At 41.3% G+C, this 15,830-nt stretch overlaps 1 protein-coding gene across 3 annotated transcripts in view; it reads left to right on the top strand.

Moving 5' to 3' along the window:
* Positions 1 to 15,830, top strand: part of ASB3 (ankyrin repeat and SOCS box containing 3) — a 130,753-nt gene that overhangs the window by 69,433 nt on the left and 45,490 nt on the right. For all 3 annotated transcript variants that reach the window (XM_063443965.1, XM_063443967.1, XM_063443966.1), the window contains exons 4-5: positions 11,961 to 12,073; positions 14,463 to 14,598. In XM_063443965.1, coding sequence (XP_063300035.1) covers positions 11,961 to 12,073; positions 14,463 to 14,598 — 249 coding nt within the window. The remainder of the gene's footprint in view (positions 1 to 11,960; positions 12,074 to 14,462; positions 14,599 to 15,830) is intronic.

Below are 15,830 nucleotides of genomic sequence, written 5' to 3'. Positions count from 1 at the left end.
ATCTTCCCTAGTCACCAACAGACAATCACTACTTCCCAAAACCTCTTTTTTATCTAATGCATTGACAGGTGAGATCTTGATTTGCACCCAAATAATTTCAGTTTATTCCATGCTCTTTCACTAAGGTTAGAGTGAACGTGACAGACTGACCGCTCCCTCACTATTCCACACCTTCAAGACTATAAAATAGAGATATTTTCACATAACAAGTAGTCTCACATTAGATATTGCAGCACACGAAATGCCAGAATAAATAAAGTTCGTTTTAATTTGAGTCTACAAAAAATAGCATACAGAAACAGCTAAAAGGTGGTGATACAAGTCAGTGGGCAGAATTCCAGAAGCTTAAATGAACACTATGGGGTTCATCAGAATCATTAGAATTGATAATCTCAACAAATCACAATCCTTTCCCATTGGAAAGCATTAGATTGGCTGAGATTGTCAAATCTGCTTAGATTGGCAAATTCCCTGACTACAAAGTCTGTTCAAAAATGCAAGATCACAGGTTCAAATCCCGGCAGGGTCGACTCAGCCCTTAATCCTTCCCAGGTCGATAAAATGTTGTTATTATTATAGTTTGTTATTGTAATCTCTGTCAAGGTGGCGGGGCTGGGGGCAGAGCCAAACTCCACCCTGGCCAATCATCATCTCTTTTTTTTTTTTTTTTTTAATTCTATATTTTGTTGTGCATAAGAAATACAACTCTACCAGCAATGCCACAACAGCTATTGCCAGTTTTCAGGTATACATTTATAAACAGTTGTGTGGCTCATCGAAACATAGCACATTTTATATTTTAACATATTTTCAACAATTGTTAAATCAAACATGTTAGTTGTAAGTTAGAGCGAGTGAGTTATGGATTCTGGGTAACAGACTGATGAATGGTGGGGTGCTAGTGTCGCCCGCTTGATCGTCTGAGGCGTGTCCTAGTTGTTGGGGTGGTTGGAGAAATAAAAAGAGAAAATGAAATATAATGGTCATCCCTGGGCATAACAGCGTTGTCTGTTCTTGGTTTGCATGCTAGGTGTAATAAGGTTGTGCATACTATGGCGCAGGGCATGGTTATTTAGGGTGGTTTACGGCAGCTAAGTCATCAGGCTGGGGGGGTACACACTAGGTATGTGGTATACTGTCCCCTGGATATAGTAGTGGAATCCACGCTTGTATTCTGGCCTGGACGTCATACAGGGCTGCAGTGCTATATATGGATGTAAGCCAAGGTATAGTCGATAAATAATAATTTAGCTAATTACAAGCTAGGTCCCCCAGAGGGTCCCACTATTGGGGATGGTGGCGGTTTCGAGAATTGGATCCTTGCAGGGGCAGGCGGCATATTAGCATTGTGTGTGATCGATAGTAAGTCCAGTGCCAGGGGGGTCAGTTGCCCTTCTTGTGTGCGGGTGCTCACCACTCCGCAGCCCCTGCGTGCAGGGCCCGGGACAAGCCTGCCGCAGGCCCCGAACACAGGGTCAGCAGGGGCCACACCAACGCACAGGCAAATACATTAGTAGGAATACAATTTTAAAACGAGAGAGGAAAACAAAACAAAAAAACGACCTTAAACAAAGCGCAAAAGATGCGATGTGAAACATTATATACGGTATATATCAAACACGGGGGGTGCGACTGGTAAGTTCAGAAGATCCGTTGCCGGATTAAGTGTGTGTTCGTTCTGCTGTCTGTCTAGGAAAATTTAGGTAGTGATCTCGGCGTATGTTGCGGAAGTCGCTCCCCGAGGCTTGAACGGGGTTACTGCTGCTGGGTTCCAGGCGTGGGTTGTCGTTGTTTGTGGGCATGTTTGTGCCGCAGTCAGAGCGTCCTCAGATAGACCCAGAGTAGGGAGAAGGGCCCGTGCTTCTTGATAGTCCCGGACTGAGTGTATTGTAGTGCCATGGAGTATTTCTAGCGTACGCTGTATTTTCCACCTGTACGTTATGCTTTTGGACCGGAGAAGTGCGGTAAAGGGTTGCAACGATCTTCTCCACATCATGGTACCGCCAGATATAACGGCATAAAACGTGAGCGGCTGGCCCTCGAATGTGTATGGTGAATGGTTCCTTACTGCGGCCATGACGGCTGCTTTGTCCTTGCCGCTTTGGAACCTGACTAGGAGGTCTCTCGGTGCTGAGATTGGTGCGTTTGCTGCTTTTCGTAGGCGGAATATCCCCTCCAGACCCACCAGTTTAGCCTGCTTAGGCGGCAGAAGTGCCGTGAGAAGTCGCCGAACAAGGTGAGGCAGCTCTGTCTCCGGCGTGTTTTCTGTAATACCCCTGATTTTGAGGTTTGATCTTCGTCTTTGGTCCTCCATAACTGCAAAACGCAGGTCTGTGTGTGCCTGTTGTCGTTGCAGTTCTTGGACTGTCTGTTGGAGTCAAGCTGTTTGCTGGGTATTTTGGCGCGTATCAGTTTCGAGTGCCCCCATGCGGGTGGTGAGGCCTAGTAGGTCCTTTCTGAGGTGGGCCATATCTGCCTGGAGTGTGCGCTGGAGGTCTGCGAGCAGATCTTTCATGATCGCTGTTGTTACAGGGGCCGAGGTTGGGTGAGAGGTGGAGTGCCCGAGGGGTCTCTGCTCCTGCGGGTATCCCGCTGCTGTTCCCAGGGACAGGTCGTCAGAGATCTCTGTATCATTGTCCGAGAAGTCGGCCATTTTAGGATCCATGCCGCTCTGGGCCTGGCGCCACAAATCTCCAATATTCATGCCCAGTCTCTGCTTTTCAGGCTTAAGCTTCTTTGTTTTTCGTCCCATATCGTTGTTGCCAACGTCTGGTTTGCGGATCAGGCTTTCGGGTATGGTAAAAAGCGTTTTTAGTGCCAGTTTTCAGGCTTTCTGTACGGAGCTCGTGTATCGTGCGTCCGACCTGGTCCGTGGCTTGGCTCCGCCCCATCTCTTCATGAATATAAATTGATAAAAATTGAATCAATGCATCTCTATGGGGAAAGTTCAGCATCTCGTGCAGAGCGTGGAGATGCTGAACGTCAGTGTTGCACACTGAAGTACTGACGCAGGAAGCACCTCTAGTAGCCGTCTGAGGAGTGGCCACTAGAAGTGTTCCTAGGCTGCAATGTAAACACCGCCTTTTCTCTGAAAAAGCAGTGTTTACAACAAAAAGCCAGCAGGGACAGGCTATAGACACCAGAACAACTACATTAGGCTGCAGTTGTTCTGGTGACTATAGTATCCCCTTAATGCTTTTCATGCCCCACTAGGAACTTCCTCATAAGCAAGAATCCCCATTTTTGATTGACTGGCTCCTGCGCTGGTCAGCTGCGAGTGACAGTCGGTGCAAACGTTATACATCTGTAAAGAGATGTATCTGTTCTTCTCACAACCTAATTTGTTTCTTAATTTCACATAAAAGCACAATTTTGTCAAAACATGGCAAAGTTCACCTATTTACAGCTTGTACCTGTCACATTTTACAACTTCCCCTGAGCCATCTCAGTCTGACCGCGCATGTATGAGAAGATATGTGGAGGAGACAGCACATATGTAAGAGAGCATCAGTGACATGGCTTCTGACAGATTCATCTTACAGATATAAAGGTGGAGCTGAATCACAAAGGGAGAGTGTTGCAGGTAAGTTTATCTCCCTAGCCCATCTCCTCGTGAATGCCACCATGCGGGTATCATGTGACCTTGTGCGCATCTTTACGAAAAACCTTCAGTGCCATTGCCATTTTAAATATTCTATTTTAAAGTGCGTCGGTTACTTTTCCCGAGCTGGTTTCCACCCCTGTTGACGTCATTGTCTTCCTCGTGAGGTCCAAACAAATGCCTCTCGTAGAAAAGCATCTGATTGGACTGTTCTCCCACCTCGGAGTTCCGGGCAGCTTATGTCATGTGTGCCCCACGTGCAACTAGACCCAAGCACAAAAGTGCAAATATCTCTGGATGTGCACCGTTTCAAGCAGAAACGCTGTACGTACTCCCACCACCATGACCATTAAATTAGAAGTGATCATGGTGGTTTGAGTAACCATTTACACTCATTGGAGTCAGTCATTATCACATTCTTTCCAAAGTGATTATTGCAAATATTGAGCAGCAGGAAAGTGAGCTAAGGACAGGTGAAAGAATATGGATACTGTTAAGGAGGTATAAAGGTCAAGCAGTTTGCCAAGGTAACATAGTCCCTAAATAATAAATACCGGTAATCTCTACCAAAATAATACACAGTTTGGAAAAAAAAAATGCAATATATATATATAGCTTGTTTCTGATGGTAAATTTTAATGAGAGTGAAAATCGCAAAGGTGACACATTCACGTTAACTAGAACTTGGTGCAGTCACAGTCATAACAGGGAGGTGTTTGCTGACTCATAAAAAAACAAACAAATAAACATTTCCTACTTTACATGATGAATTTCCTTCCAGACTCCAAGTCTGTTCCAGTTTGTAGCTGTCGGAGTTATTTTACAGAGCTTTTGCCCAGCTATTCACTCTTGTACTTTGACACGACCTTTACAGTGTATAATTTATAGTAATATTACAGATGGGAAATAGTTTGTCTGAAGTTGATGTACTATTTATATAAATAGGCCAGACCCATTCCATTCCTGGATAATTGGAGCACTTAAGGCACAAATATTACTTCTCCTGAGACGTGGAAATCTGAACTTTCCTTACATTAGCAGTTTTAAGAACTGATGTTTCTTTGTTGGTATTTTTCCGGAGCATTTCGGCTTGTACACAAACAGCTGAATATCGAAAATTGCCCACTCTTACATCTCGCCTTTACCTTTGCTGCTAGGCAAGTCATTCCTGCTGGTAAGCATAGTATGCATCGTTAAAGCCACTAATACTTACACTGATTATTATTATTATCCTTATAGGTATAAGCAACGTTCCTTGGAGTGTGTGAATATATGTAGACAGCAGTGAATTTTTAGCTGTACTACTTAAGTGCCCCTTGCGATAGAACATAGAATATACAGTGTGTTTCATGCTTATTATATATAATCCATAGAATCTGATTTAACTGTGTTTTATTTGCTTTAGAATGCTGTTGTAGGGAAGAGAAAAAAAGTTTGCTTTGAGTTTAAGATTGGTGACCTGAAACTGTATTTTTCCACTGGCTCATTTGTATTGAATTTTTGTTAATAATACAAGAAAAGAGTAGAACTTGTATTTTTATAAATATATGTTTTTTTTGGACAAAGTATGCATCTCTAAAGATCGAGCAGGAATAGAAAAAGAGAGAACGATCACAGAGCAATCCCTTTGTGCATTGTATATCAATACATAACCATTTTAAGCAGGTAAATATTTCAATTGTGCGCAGAACCAACGTATTCCAAAGAGAATGTGCAAACCAACTGACTTTCAAACAGGAGAAAGGTAACAAGATGTTCTTATGGGGTTATGTTGTACCATTTGCAGACTGTGTCACGATCAGTTTGTTTGCCAGATCTTTGATGTGATTAAATTAGATCAGTAATGGATAGGGGAAGCTGTAAGATGAGCATATATTAGGTGATTAACATTGAGGGGAAGTGACTGCAGGTGTGTTCCTTACACCTGTGCTAGTAGATAAAAACCTATTGGGTGCAAAGTTACGAGTTATAAGAAAGTCCTAGACCTGGGAAAAAAGGGGAAGGGAAGAATGGGGAGGGGGTGGGATCTTGAGTGGAGTCTCCACCTCAAGGTTATTACTCAGAGGAAGGAGGGGACTTGGTGTGGGAGAAACTTATGAATTATTTGGCACTTATAGTCATACCTAATGGTGGCACCAATAGGACATGAGGGGATTATCTGTCCGGAGCCACTTGTAGAGGCATGTTCAATTTGCAACCCTAATTTGGCAGGGTTCTCTGTATTCCATTCTTGGATCCATTTTAGGGGTGCTACGTTTTAGTATTGCCGGAAAGCTGAGAGTGCAAGGCCACCTTGGGTTTTAGGTAGACAGAGTACAGAGATGGTGCTGCTGAACTAGGTTAGAAACCAGTAAGACTGCTCAAAACTACCACTACCCGTTAAACATTGAGAGTGGCAAGTAGAAAATCACCCCTGGTGAGTGTCCCATGAACCCTCCAGGCTTGCAATGATGAGTAACATTTAAGGTCTTGCTCATAGTGTAGGACTTGTTTGTATTGGCCCACGGTTGCAGGTTCAGGGTTCCTCTTGCTTGGATGAGAATTTTACAAGGGGCATTTGTTGTTTCAGGCTGTTTGAATTATATGGACACAATGGAGCTGAGCATTTGTTTGTGCTGGTGGGGCTGAGGGTTGTTTTCAGGAAGTAAAACAATGAATTATGGGAAGAATACTTGATGGGAACCGTATGTATTGTTAAATACCCTATTGTATGTAAATGTTCCTCTGTGGGTATAAATACCTCTGCATAGCAACAATAAAGTCTGTTCTGTTTACCACTACATGTGGTCTTGACTCATGGTGTGGGGGTAAAGACTATAATCACTGCTATAATGACTCGCTACATTTCACCTACGAATGCTGCTCAGAGTACTTTGAGATGGACATCTGAATGCCCCTAATGGCACCAAATACACTCCAGTTGATATTGGATGGTCTCAAAGTAGCCTGGGATGCCGAGAAGTAACAGAGGTACTCAGCTGGAGTACCTGCAGACTATTACACTACTAATATACGGTTTAAGTGTCAGACATGCTATTGATGGTTACATATGTTTGAAATCAGCCTACCAGTCGTATGGAATGTGATTGCTTAGTTGCACAGTATTCTAATTTGGAACACTGTGAAAAGAAAAACAAAGGGGAAGACCACTAAGAACGCCTAGTGATATTGATAAAATTACTAGAATTGCAGTGTGTGACACCCTTGCCGTCACATATAAAGATGCATATAACCGGGAAAACCCTATAGGGCTAAGATCAGGGGTGATTCTGCTATCAATAGGGACAGGGGTCAAGTCCTGGGGGGAAAAGTGTGGGAACTCACCCGAGATCCCCCCCCCCAAAGATACACTTGTATGCATAGACGCACGCACGCGCGCACACACACACACATACTGATGACATTCATGCGCACACACTCTGACAGGCTCACACACAAATACACTCACAGACAAATACTCACTCACAGACAGACACACAGATAAACACACTCACAGAAAAACAAACACTCACAGACAAACACACACTCCCAGAGAAAGATACATACACACACTTCCAGACACTCACAGACAAACACACACACTCACAGACAAACACACTAACAACCACACACACATAAGCTCACACTCACAGACACACACACTCCCAGAGAAAGATACATACACTCACAGACAAAGACACATACACACACTTCCAGACACTCACAGACACACACACACACACACACTTCCAGACACACACACTCACAGACAAACACACTAACAGCCACACACACATAAGCTCACACTCACAGACACACACACTCCCAGAGAAAGATACATACACTCACAGACAAAGACACATACACACACTTCCAGACACTCACAGACAAACACACACACACACTCCCAGACATACACTCCCAGACTCACACTCACAAACATACATTTTTACAAAATGCTTAACAAATGTCCACCCAGCCTCCCTACCTGGAGAGCTGGCGTAAACTTGTCCCTGGGGTACAGTGGGGCTAAAGCCCGGCGGGCGGCTGTAGTGCCTGATACACGCGGCGAGGGAGCTGCTTGTCTTTCTCCTCTGCTCCCTCGCGGGCTGTCTATTAATGCTGGGAGCCGGAATATGACGTCATATTCCGGCTTCCGTAGACAGCGCGCGAGGGAGCAGAGGAGACAGACCAGCAGCTCCCTCGCCACGTGTATCAGGCACCACAGCCGCCCGCCGGGCTTTAGCCCCACTGGACCCCATAACAGGGGGAACACGGGGGTTCCTGCAGGAGCAACGGGAACGGTGTTCCCGCTGTAAAAAAAAGTGCAGGAACGCCGTTCCCACGCGTTCCTGCAGGACTCGAGCACTGAATAGGGAAGAGTAACACTGAGAATTCTAATACGTAAAGTGGAAACAAAATTGCTACAAAATATATCAGTGAAACAATATATCCCTCACTGGTATAATCCCTACGGAAGTGAGTAATGCCACTGATACAGGTGAAAAAAACAGTAAGGCTACCCCAAAAACCTCAACAAGACCCCCGGTTGAAATTGCTAACTAGTAATAACTGCTGTGAAAGATTACATTGTATGCTCCCGCTCCTAAACTGCCTAACGCGTTTCGGCGCTACTAATTGCGCCTTCGTCAGAGGTAAAGCAGTGGTCCACCTCGGACCCGGCTCATTTATACACAGACTGAGCCGACAAAATTGAAAGGGCGTGTGAATCCTGTTCGCGCCAAAACCGGCGTTCGAGCAAGTCCCGCCCACTTGTATACGTGTCACTGTTTAATCGGTAGGGCATTTAGTAAGTGTTAACCCCTTATATGTCATGGTCAGGATTATAAATCAAAATGTACATAGAGAATCTACCAACGTATTTACCACCAAACAAAGCAAAAAGGAGCACGTGAATCTAACATTGTGGCATACTGCTTTCACACACTTGTCAAGTGGATCATATGCCACATTACGTGCTCAGTGCCCCCTGTCATAACGAAATAGGGGGACAAAATTGTAGCCCAAATGTAAATATAAAAATAAATATAATTAATAAAAGGCTTGAAGTCCATTGCCATAGAATTTAGGCATGGATGTATACACAACCCCTGCAAATCCTATCCTCACATGGTGAGAAAAACATGTAGCTAATTTTTTCCCTATGTCCCCTAACTTTTCCTGATAAGGGGACAGTTATGTGCAAACTGCCTATTTCCAGCCAGTTTGATTATTATTATAATTATTATAAAACTAAAGGATGGCAGGCATAGTGAGGGTGATAATATAACTCTCTATTGTACTGGGAACATATACCAACTATTTGTGGAAAAGTCCGCTGGCTGAAACCATAAATATCCTGCTGATTTCCAGTAGGATGAGCCATATATTACATATTTAACATGATACTAAAATGTATCAATGTTACAGTGACACTATTGTGTGTCATATGTAATGACAAGAATTGAACCACTGAAATCCATATTGATCCATAAATTAATAATACACAAAACTAAAGTCTTTACAAGACTAATATATACAAATTAAGTAATGTTGCATTAACTGAGATGTTAATAAATATCGCTCCTTGTGTAACTCATTTGTCAATAAAGGGAGTAAACGTGAATCCCTCATTAAGTCCATTGGGGGCCAGAGTGTGGAATCTATAAATCCAAAAACATTCTCTTTTGAGGAGAGTTTGATCTAAATCACCTCCTCTATGACCCATCTGCACCTTTTTCGATCCCTGCAAACGTAATCCATCTCGTGTCACCATGATGATCACTCCTGATGTGTCTTGACACCAGGGTATCCCTGAAATTTCGGACTGAGTTTATGTGCTCCATAACTCTCCTCTTAAAAGGGTGAATGGTTTTCCCTACATATCTAAGACCACATACACACGTCAGAAGATATATCACCCCCTTGGTATTACAATTAAAAAATGGTGTAACTCGGCACACTAGAGATTATCCCTTGAATCTGTAAGGATTTTGGAGTCTTTCATCATGTACTGACATGCCACGCACCTGCCGCATTGGTAGGTGCCTTGCACGGAGAGCCAATTTTTGGTAACCTTTTTGGTTGAAAGATGGCTGGGAACCAGAACCTCATTCAGATTTGGACCTCTTTGTGCTGTGAGGGAAACAAAGGGAGTCACTATTCCCTTAAGCTGGGGATCTTGGGATATAAGAGGCCAAAACCTACCCAATATCCGTTTGGTCTGATCCCACCCTGAATCAAATGTAGCTATACAACGGATGGGTTCTTGTTTAATTGGTGCCTCCTTATCTTTTAGAAGTTCCATTCTATCACTCAGAAGAGCCTTCTGGTACGCATGCTTGAGGCACGATATCGTCAATTCTGCCATTCTAGTAATTTTATCAATATCACTAGGCGTTCTTAGTGGTCTGATCACCATTATATAATATATATCCTTTAGATAGTTGTCTGCACCCTCTACCTCCATTTTTTTTTTTTATTAAGTGTATTTTTTTTTGTATTTACGATATTTTATGGTATTTTTCATTAAAGGTTAAGTTTTAGCATTACATTAAGGTAGGGGTTTCCTAGTCGGTTGACCCTGTGGGGGGAGGGGGTGATCCCTCTTTTTCCCCCTAGGTCTTCCCCTTTGTTTTTCTTTTCACAATATATATGTAAGGGTTACCCCCTTTTCAGGTCACCCCTGACACACATTTGGCTGGTTGCTTTTTGGCCACTAGCTGTCTAATTTGGAACACTGGCAACCAGATACAGGCTTTTTTAGTTCACAATTACTGATATTTTTAAAGTGCACTGGTAGTGCCGAGAAAATAGTTGTGTCGAACATTACCATTTATTTGGGTTATTGCAAATGAAACTGTAACCAAATCAAAGGAACAGAAAAAGTGAACTACTGCATTATGTAGAGTGTGTGTGCTGTTGTAGTATACACATTATTCTGTGGTTTTGTTCTTTAATTTTTATACTTAAATAAAAGTGTAAGCATTGGATTTTAATTTGACATGCGGTGTTTAAATGTCACACAGGGACAATGCTCGGCAATGTTTTTGACTGCGATCTTTACTTTAAACTCAGTTTAATTTGTCTAGGTGCTGTTGGCAGAGCGAACATTTGCTGAAGAAACAATTTAATTTCCAATACAGTGCAACAGTGTTGTCTGCATGAATTTTCTTTGGTTTTTATGTTTTGTTTTGTTAAATGAAATACAAAAATGTGAGAGAGTTCTTCATATTTTTGCTAAAATAGGCTTCAATTTAATATAAACTTTTCAAGTAATCACAGTGTATTTGAAAAACTCATCAAATGATTTATCTGTTGAAGTTACGATTAATGTCTCTGGGGATTTTTGTAGATAAAAAGTTCTTCTAACAGATTGTGATCATGTGAAAAGCTAATCTAGAAACATTAAATCGAGGCCATAGCACCTTGAGAAAGTAGAGGTTTAATGCATATAATTGACACATTTCATAATTTTTTTCTGCTATGTGTTATTCAAGGGACACTGACAAATACTTAAAAAGTGATTTTAAAAACCTGTGGAGTTTGTTCACTAAACTGCTATTTGTTGAGAACTAAATGGGAACTGCAATATGAAGACCAAAATAGCTGGGATATATCTGAGTTGGCTTTAACATTTGCAGTTATTTTGTAAATGTTATAGCATTTCTAGCTGAGAGAATAACCACAGTACTTTGTCATAGACATCTTTCTGTTTTATTGAGCATCAGATCTCTTATAACAGCAGAGAAGGATGTTAATGCTTTTTGGAAACTGTCAAATGAACTGCCAAAATCAACCTGTTAATCTAGCGCTCCATAAAAGTCGCACACACTGCTTGTTGAGGGTTGCTGGTTCCTGGAACGCAATTTTCCTTTTTCGAAATGTAATTACTGCTTAATGCACACCAAATATTTCTTCTGATGCGTCCTACTCTTACTCCAAGTGAAGTTTTGTTTTAGCGTTGTGTTCAATGATTCTGTGCCGTGGAAGTTCTATTTTGAAGCACTTTATCACATGTAAAGTTTAAAAACGTTTTTCGGTTTTATTTCCTGTGTGATGTGTTAAATGTCAGTAATTGAAGATGCATTTCAAATTACGGGCCACGATCGTCAAACTGGAAAAATTCACCAAGAATTTGGATTACGTTGGCCTACAATTTGAAATTCAGTTTGAACTAATGACCGTTCGCACTGTATTAAATAACCACATGTAATTTGGTTTGTCTATGCAGAAAGGAGGCCCAGTAAGTATTGGATCACAGGTATTTGGTAGTAAACACGGGTAGTGAGAACTATTTTTAAAGTACTTTAAACTTATTTGGATATACAGCTGTATTCATTTGGCTTGTATCACAATTTGTTATTTTTTTACATTCTAGCTGTTGAAAGTGGCCACAAGGATGTTGTGAAACTGTTGATCAAACACAAAGCCAATATTAACGGGCCGCATTCGTGTTCGGGGTGGAATCCATTACACCAAGCATCTTTGATGGTAAGTACATTATTGGTGTTACTAAGTAGCCCAATGTTTTTGCAGTTTCTTCAGTCGGGCAGCTACAGTAACTTGACAGCTGAGAAATTAAGGTTTTCCAAGGTCTAAAGTTTGCAAGTTTTTTCTCGATCCTCAAAATTCAATGTAACTGTCAAAGGGATACGCTAAGCACTAAAAGCACTTCCATCTTAATAGTTGACCCATAAACCATGTCCCTTTTTTAGTGTGAGTGTCCTTTAAAGCATTCTGTTAAAGAATTGTATTTAATTTGTGAAAGGTATTATAATAATATTACTTATATGGAAAGTTCAATATACTATTGTCCGTTGTTAATAATTTATTTTCAAGTGACTGATATCTACGAGTTATTAATAAAGGGACAACATTTTTTGAGAAGTGCTTATTACATTATTTAAATAGTATGTTCGCTTTTTAAAGGGTCTTTAAAGTAAATTGGGAATTGTGGATTTCTGGCTAAAATTGCCATTCTAGAGATAAATCTCCAACTCCACTACTTTCCATCTCATCTGACGTAAAGTTTGCCCCAACAGACTTCATTTGACAGAAACAAATTGAGATGTAAAGTAGAGAACGCTTGGCATTCTTGGACTCCCATTGCACAGATGAAGATGATGTTTAGCTCTCTGCCAATGGCAAACATTTTGAACTTGGTTAAAATGATGTATTGATATGTGCCAGCCATTTAGCTAGCAGATGTTCATGAGCTCTGTTTTGGTTACTAATTACCACCATCTAGTTTCTCCAACCATTCCCAGAAGTCTGTAGGTACACTCAGAGCATCGTAAAGACCTCAGTAACACAGGTCATGCTCTGCAGGGAGGATATGGGAGACTTGGGGAATAGGATTAGTTGCCATGCCTATTTAAGGGAGCTCGATTCAAATCACCTGTGACTGAGTCGTACCGTCCCCCAAAATTTTGAGCCATCGTACATACCAGAAGCATTTGAAAACTTGGATAGTCAATTAGAATCTCTCTTAGTTTGTATGAGGGACAGTCACTTTTTTTGGACCCATAGCCCTCTGCATCTCTTTTCTATCCTAATCTCCCTCATTTCTTGGAGCTCCATATTGTTGATGTGTCTGTTATTAGATTACTGGGAGCATTATTACTGTGGAGCTCTGTTATACATGCAGAGTTCCACAGTAATAATGCTCCCAGTAGTCTGTCTTTAAACTACAACAAATGTGTTCTTTGAAACCAGTCTGTGTAAATAAGATACACTATTCTTTTTATAAATTACATTTTAGTTGTATAAATTGTTAGTAATAGAAGTCACACCACTAAAATGATATCGTCCCTCTTTGCACCTTTTGAACTTTTCGGTGGTGTGAAGTGAGAATTCCTAACATGGTGGGCTTGGGATGATGGAGGTTCCTCAGTTTTTGTCAAAAAGCAGTAGTGGTAACTGTGATTGAATTCTCCCTAGAGTTATGAGCAAAAAGATGGAACATTGGTGACCAAAGTAATCCTCTTGATCCCTTTACATCCTATTTAAATCTTAAAAGCCAAGATTCTACCAGTACAATTTTACATTTAACATTAGGTAGTATTTTGAATAGGCCATATCACATTCTTTTTGGCAAGTACATTCTTATTGAAAGATTTGTGGAAATACATTTTCTAAAAATAGCTGCATAAAAATCTGAAATTTTGGGAGCCAGAGCCAAGCAACTGAGCTGACTAGCCGCATGCCGTCCGAGCTCTCCACCAAATCAACAACCGGGGCCCACTATCAGCGGTCATGAAAGAACTGCTGGTAGGGCTTCAGCTCACCATACAGGCCAACATGGCCGAAATCCGCAAGGAGCTGAAGGGCATGACAGGTCGTCTGTGTACTCTAGAGGATGATTCCCGCCGTAACACAAAAACAGACCCAGCTCCTGCAGCAAGCAGTGCAAGATCTGCAGCATCCATGCAGTGTTAGACCAAGGTATATGCGCCTTTGACAAAACATAGCCTAAGCTGCCCTAGGAAGACCAAGTACTTCAACTATCATCATCTCTCCCACCTCCCCCGCCTATAACTAGCCCACACTATTGGTCCCACCGGGAACATCACTGTAATCCTAGGCATGAGAGACAGTAGACCACACGTAGGCACCACCAGTATTAAAAAACACAAAACCCGTGGCCCATGGCCCCTTGCCACAATGTGATAGAAGATCTCTTTAATGTGTACAACTGGCTGTTATTTTTATCTCTCACATGTTCATGTTATGTATTGTATGATCCAAGACAAAAATTAAAGAAAAAATTGGAAATTTTATTATTTTAACACAACTATTCTTAACAATATTGTGGTAAAAGTTATGTACTTCCTCTGCTCCATTTATATATTTTTTTAATAAAATGTGCCTTTGTTTCCAGGAACGCACGGATATCATGCAAATACTTCTAGAAAGTGGTGTTGACAAGGAATGTGAAGATGACTTTGGAATAACGCCCGTATTTATTGCAGCACAGTATGGAAAATATGACAGTTTAAGTGTGCTCATTTTGCATGGTGAGTGTATTTTGTATATACAGGAAATACAGGCTTTTTAAATCTAGTTTTTATAGTAAGCTGTGAAATGTTAATACATCAGTGCAGTGTTGGCCAGTTCCAGTTGTCCAAGACTTGGTTTAAAATAGATCTATCGAGAATTAGACATGAGTAAAAGATATCTTGTCTGTCTCCGTAAAATAAACGCATGGTAAAAAAATTCTAGGTTACTGGCACCTGATTTCTGTATTAACGATGGAGTTCCCTGGAGTTGTACCACAGTACCTAGTCAAGATGATTTGAAACTTTTTGACACATAGCTGAGATCTTTGGGCCTTTGGTTCAGCCCTCACTCCTAATATATCTAAAGTGTCATTTCCATGGTGCTTAGTCTGACCCTTTTATCTGATTACTCCAAGCTCCATGACCACATCAGTGATCTGCATTGGCCATGTTGCCTGGATTCTGTATGTGCAGCATTTCAATTCGAAGCGCTGCACATACCGAGTTGAACCCCCTCTGGTAGAGTAGTAACTCCACCTTTGGCTTCTTCATTGTGATGTCATCAGCCAATCCAAAAGTAGAGGTCCGGACTGGCTAATGTCAACTCTGTGTACATTATTGTTTGCACAGAATTGCATTTATTGGCTGGGAGCAGTCAGCTGATGCTCCCACCCAATGAATGGCAACGACTTTTGCAGAAGCTGGATGTTCATCATCTGGCAGTAGAGGAGACCATGAGTCTGTCGGGGACCCAGGTAATGGGGAAAATTATTACTAAACTGTTTGCCCCATTACCAGGTAACTGAACCAAGGTACTTCTGGCATCATAACTACTACAGTTGGCTATAGTGGTTATGAAGCTTAGAGTAGCCACCAGAACTCAAAACATTCTTCAAACACCATCTGATTTCTAGCATTTTGTGATTACTCCATTTTGTTAAAGTAGGGTGTGATTACTGTTGGTGGCATTCGAGAGCTGGTGCAGAAGCTCACCAGCAGTTTCTGCAACATTTTTGGAACACATCACCCATTTCTTTAGATATCTGTTGTTCCTGGCACATTATTTTCCCAGCTTGCTTTCCTCTGCTTTTTCCTGGCCCTCTGCTAATTGTTGTAGCTTCATTGAACTAGTGTTTTTTTTTTTTTTTTTAAATGTTATTTTTTTTTAAATGGAATATTTCTATTTTATCAATATTTGCCCACATTATTATTATTATTATTTTTTTTCAATTCATTTTTTTGCATTTTTG

The sequence above is a fragment of the Pelobates fuscus genome, chromosome 2 (assembly GCF_036172605.1).
Source record: "Pelobates fuscus isolate aPelFus1 chromosome 2, aPelFus1.pri, whole genome shotgun sequence".
In the NCBI taxonomy this organism is placed as follows: Eukaryota; Metazoa; Chordata; class Amphibia; order Anura; family Pelobatidae; genus Pelobates; species Pelobates fuscus.
The sequence above is the reverse complement of the archived record's forward strand: the minus strand, read 5'-3'. Positions and strand labels throughout refer to the sequence as shown.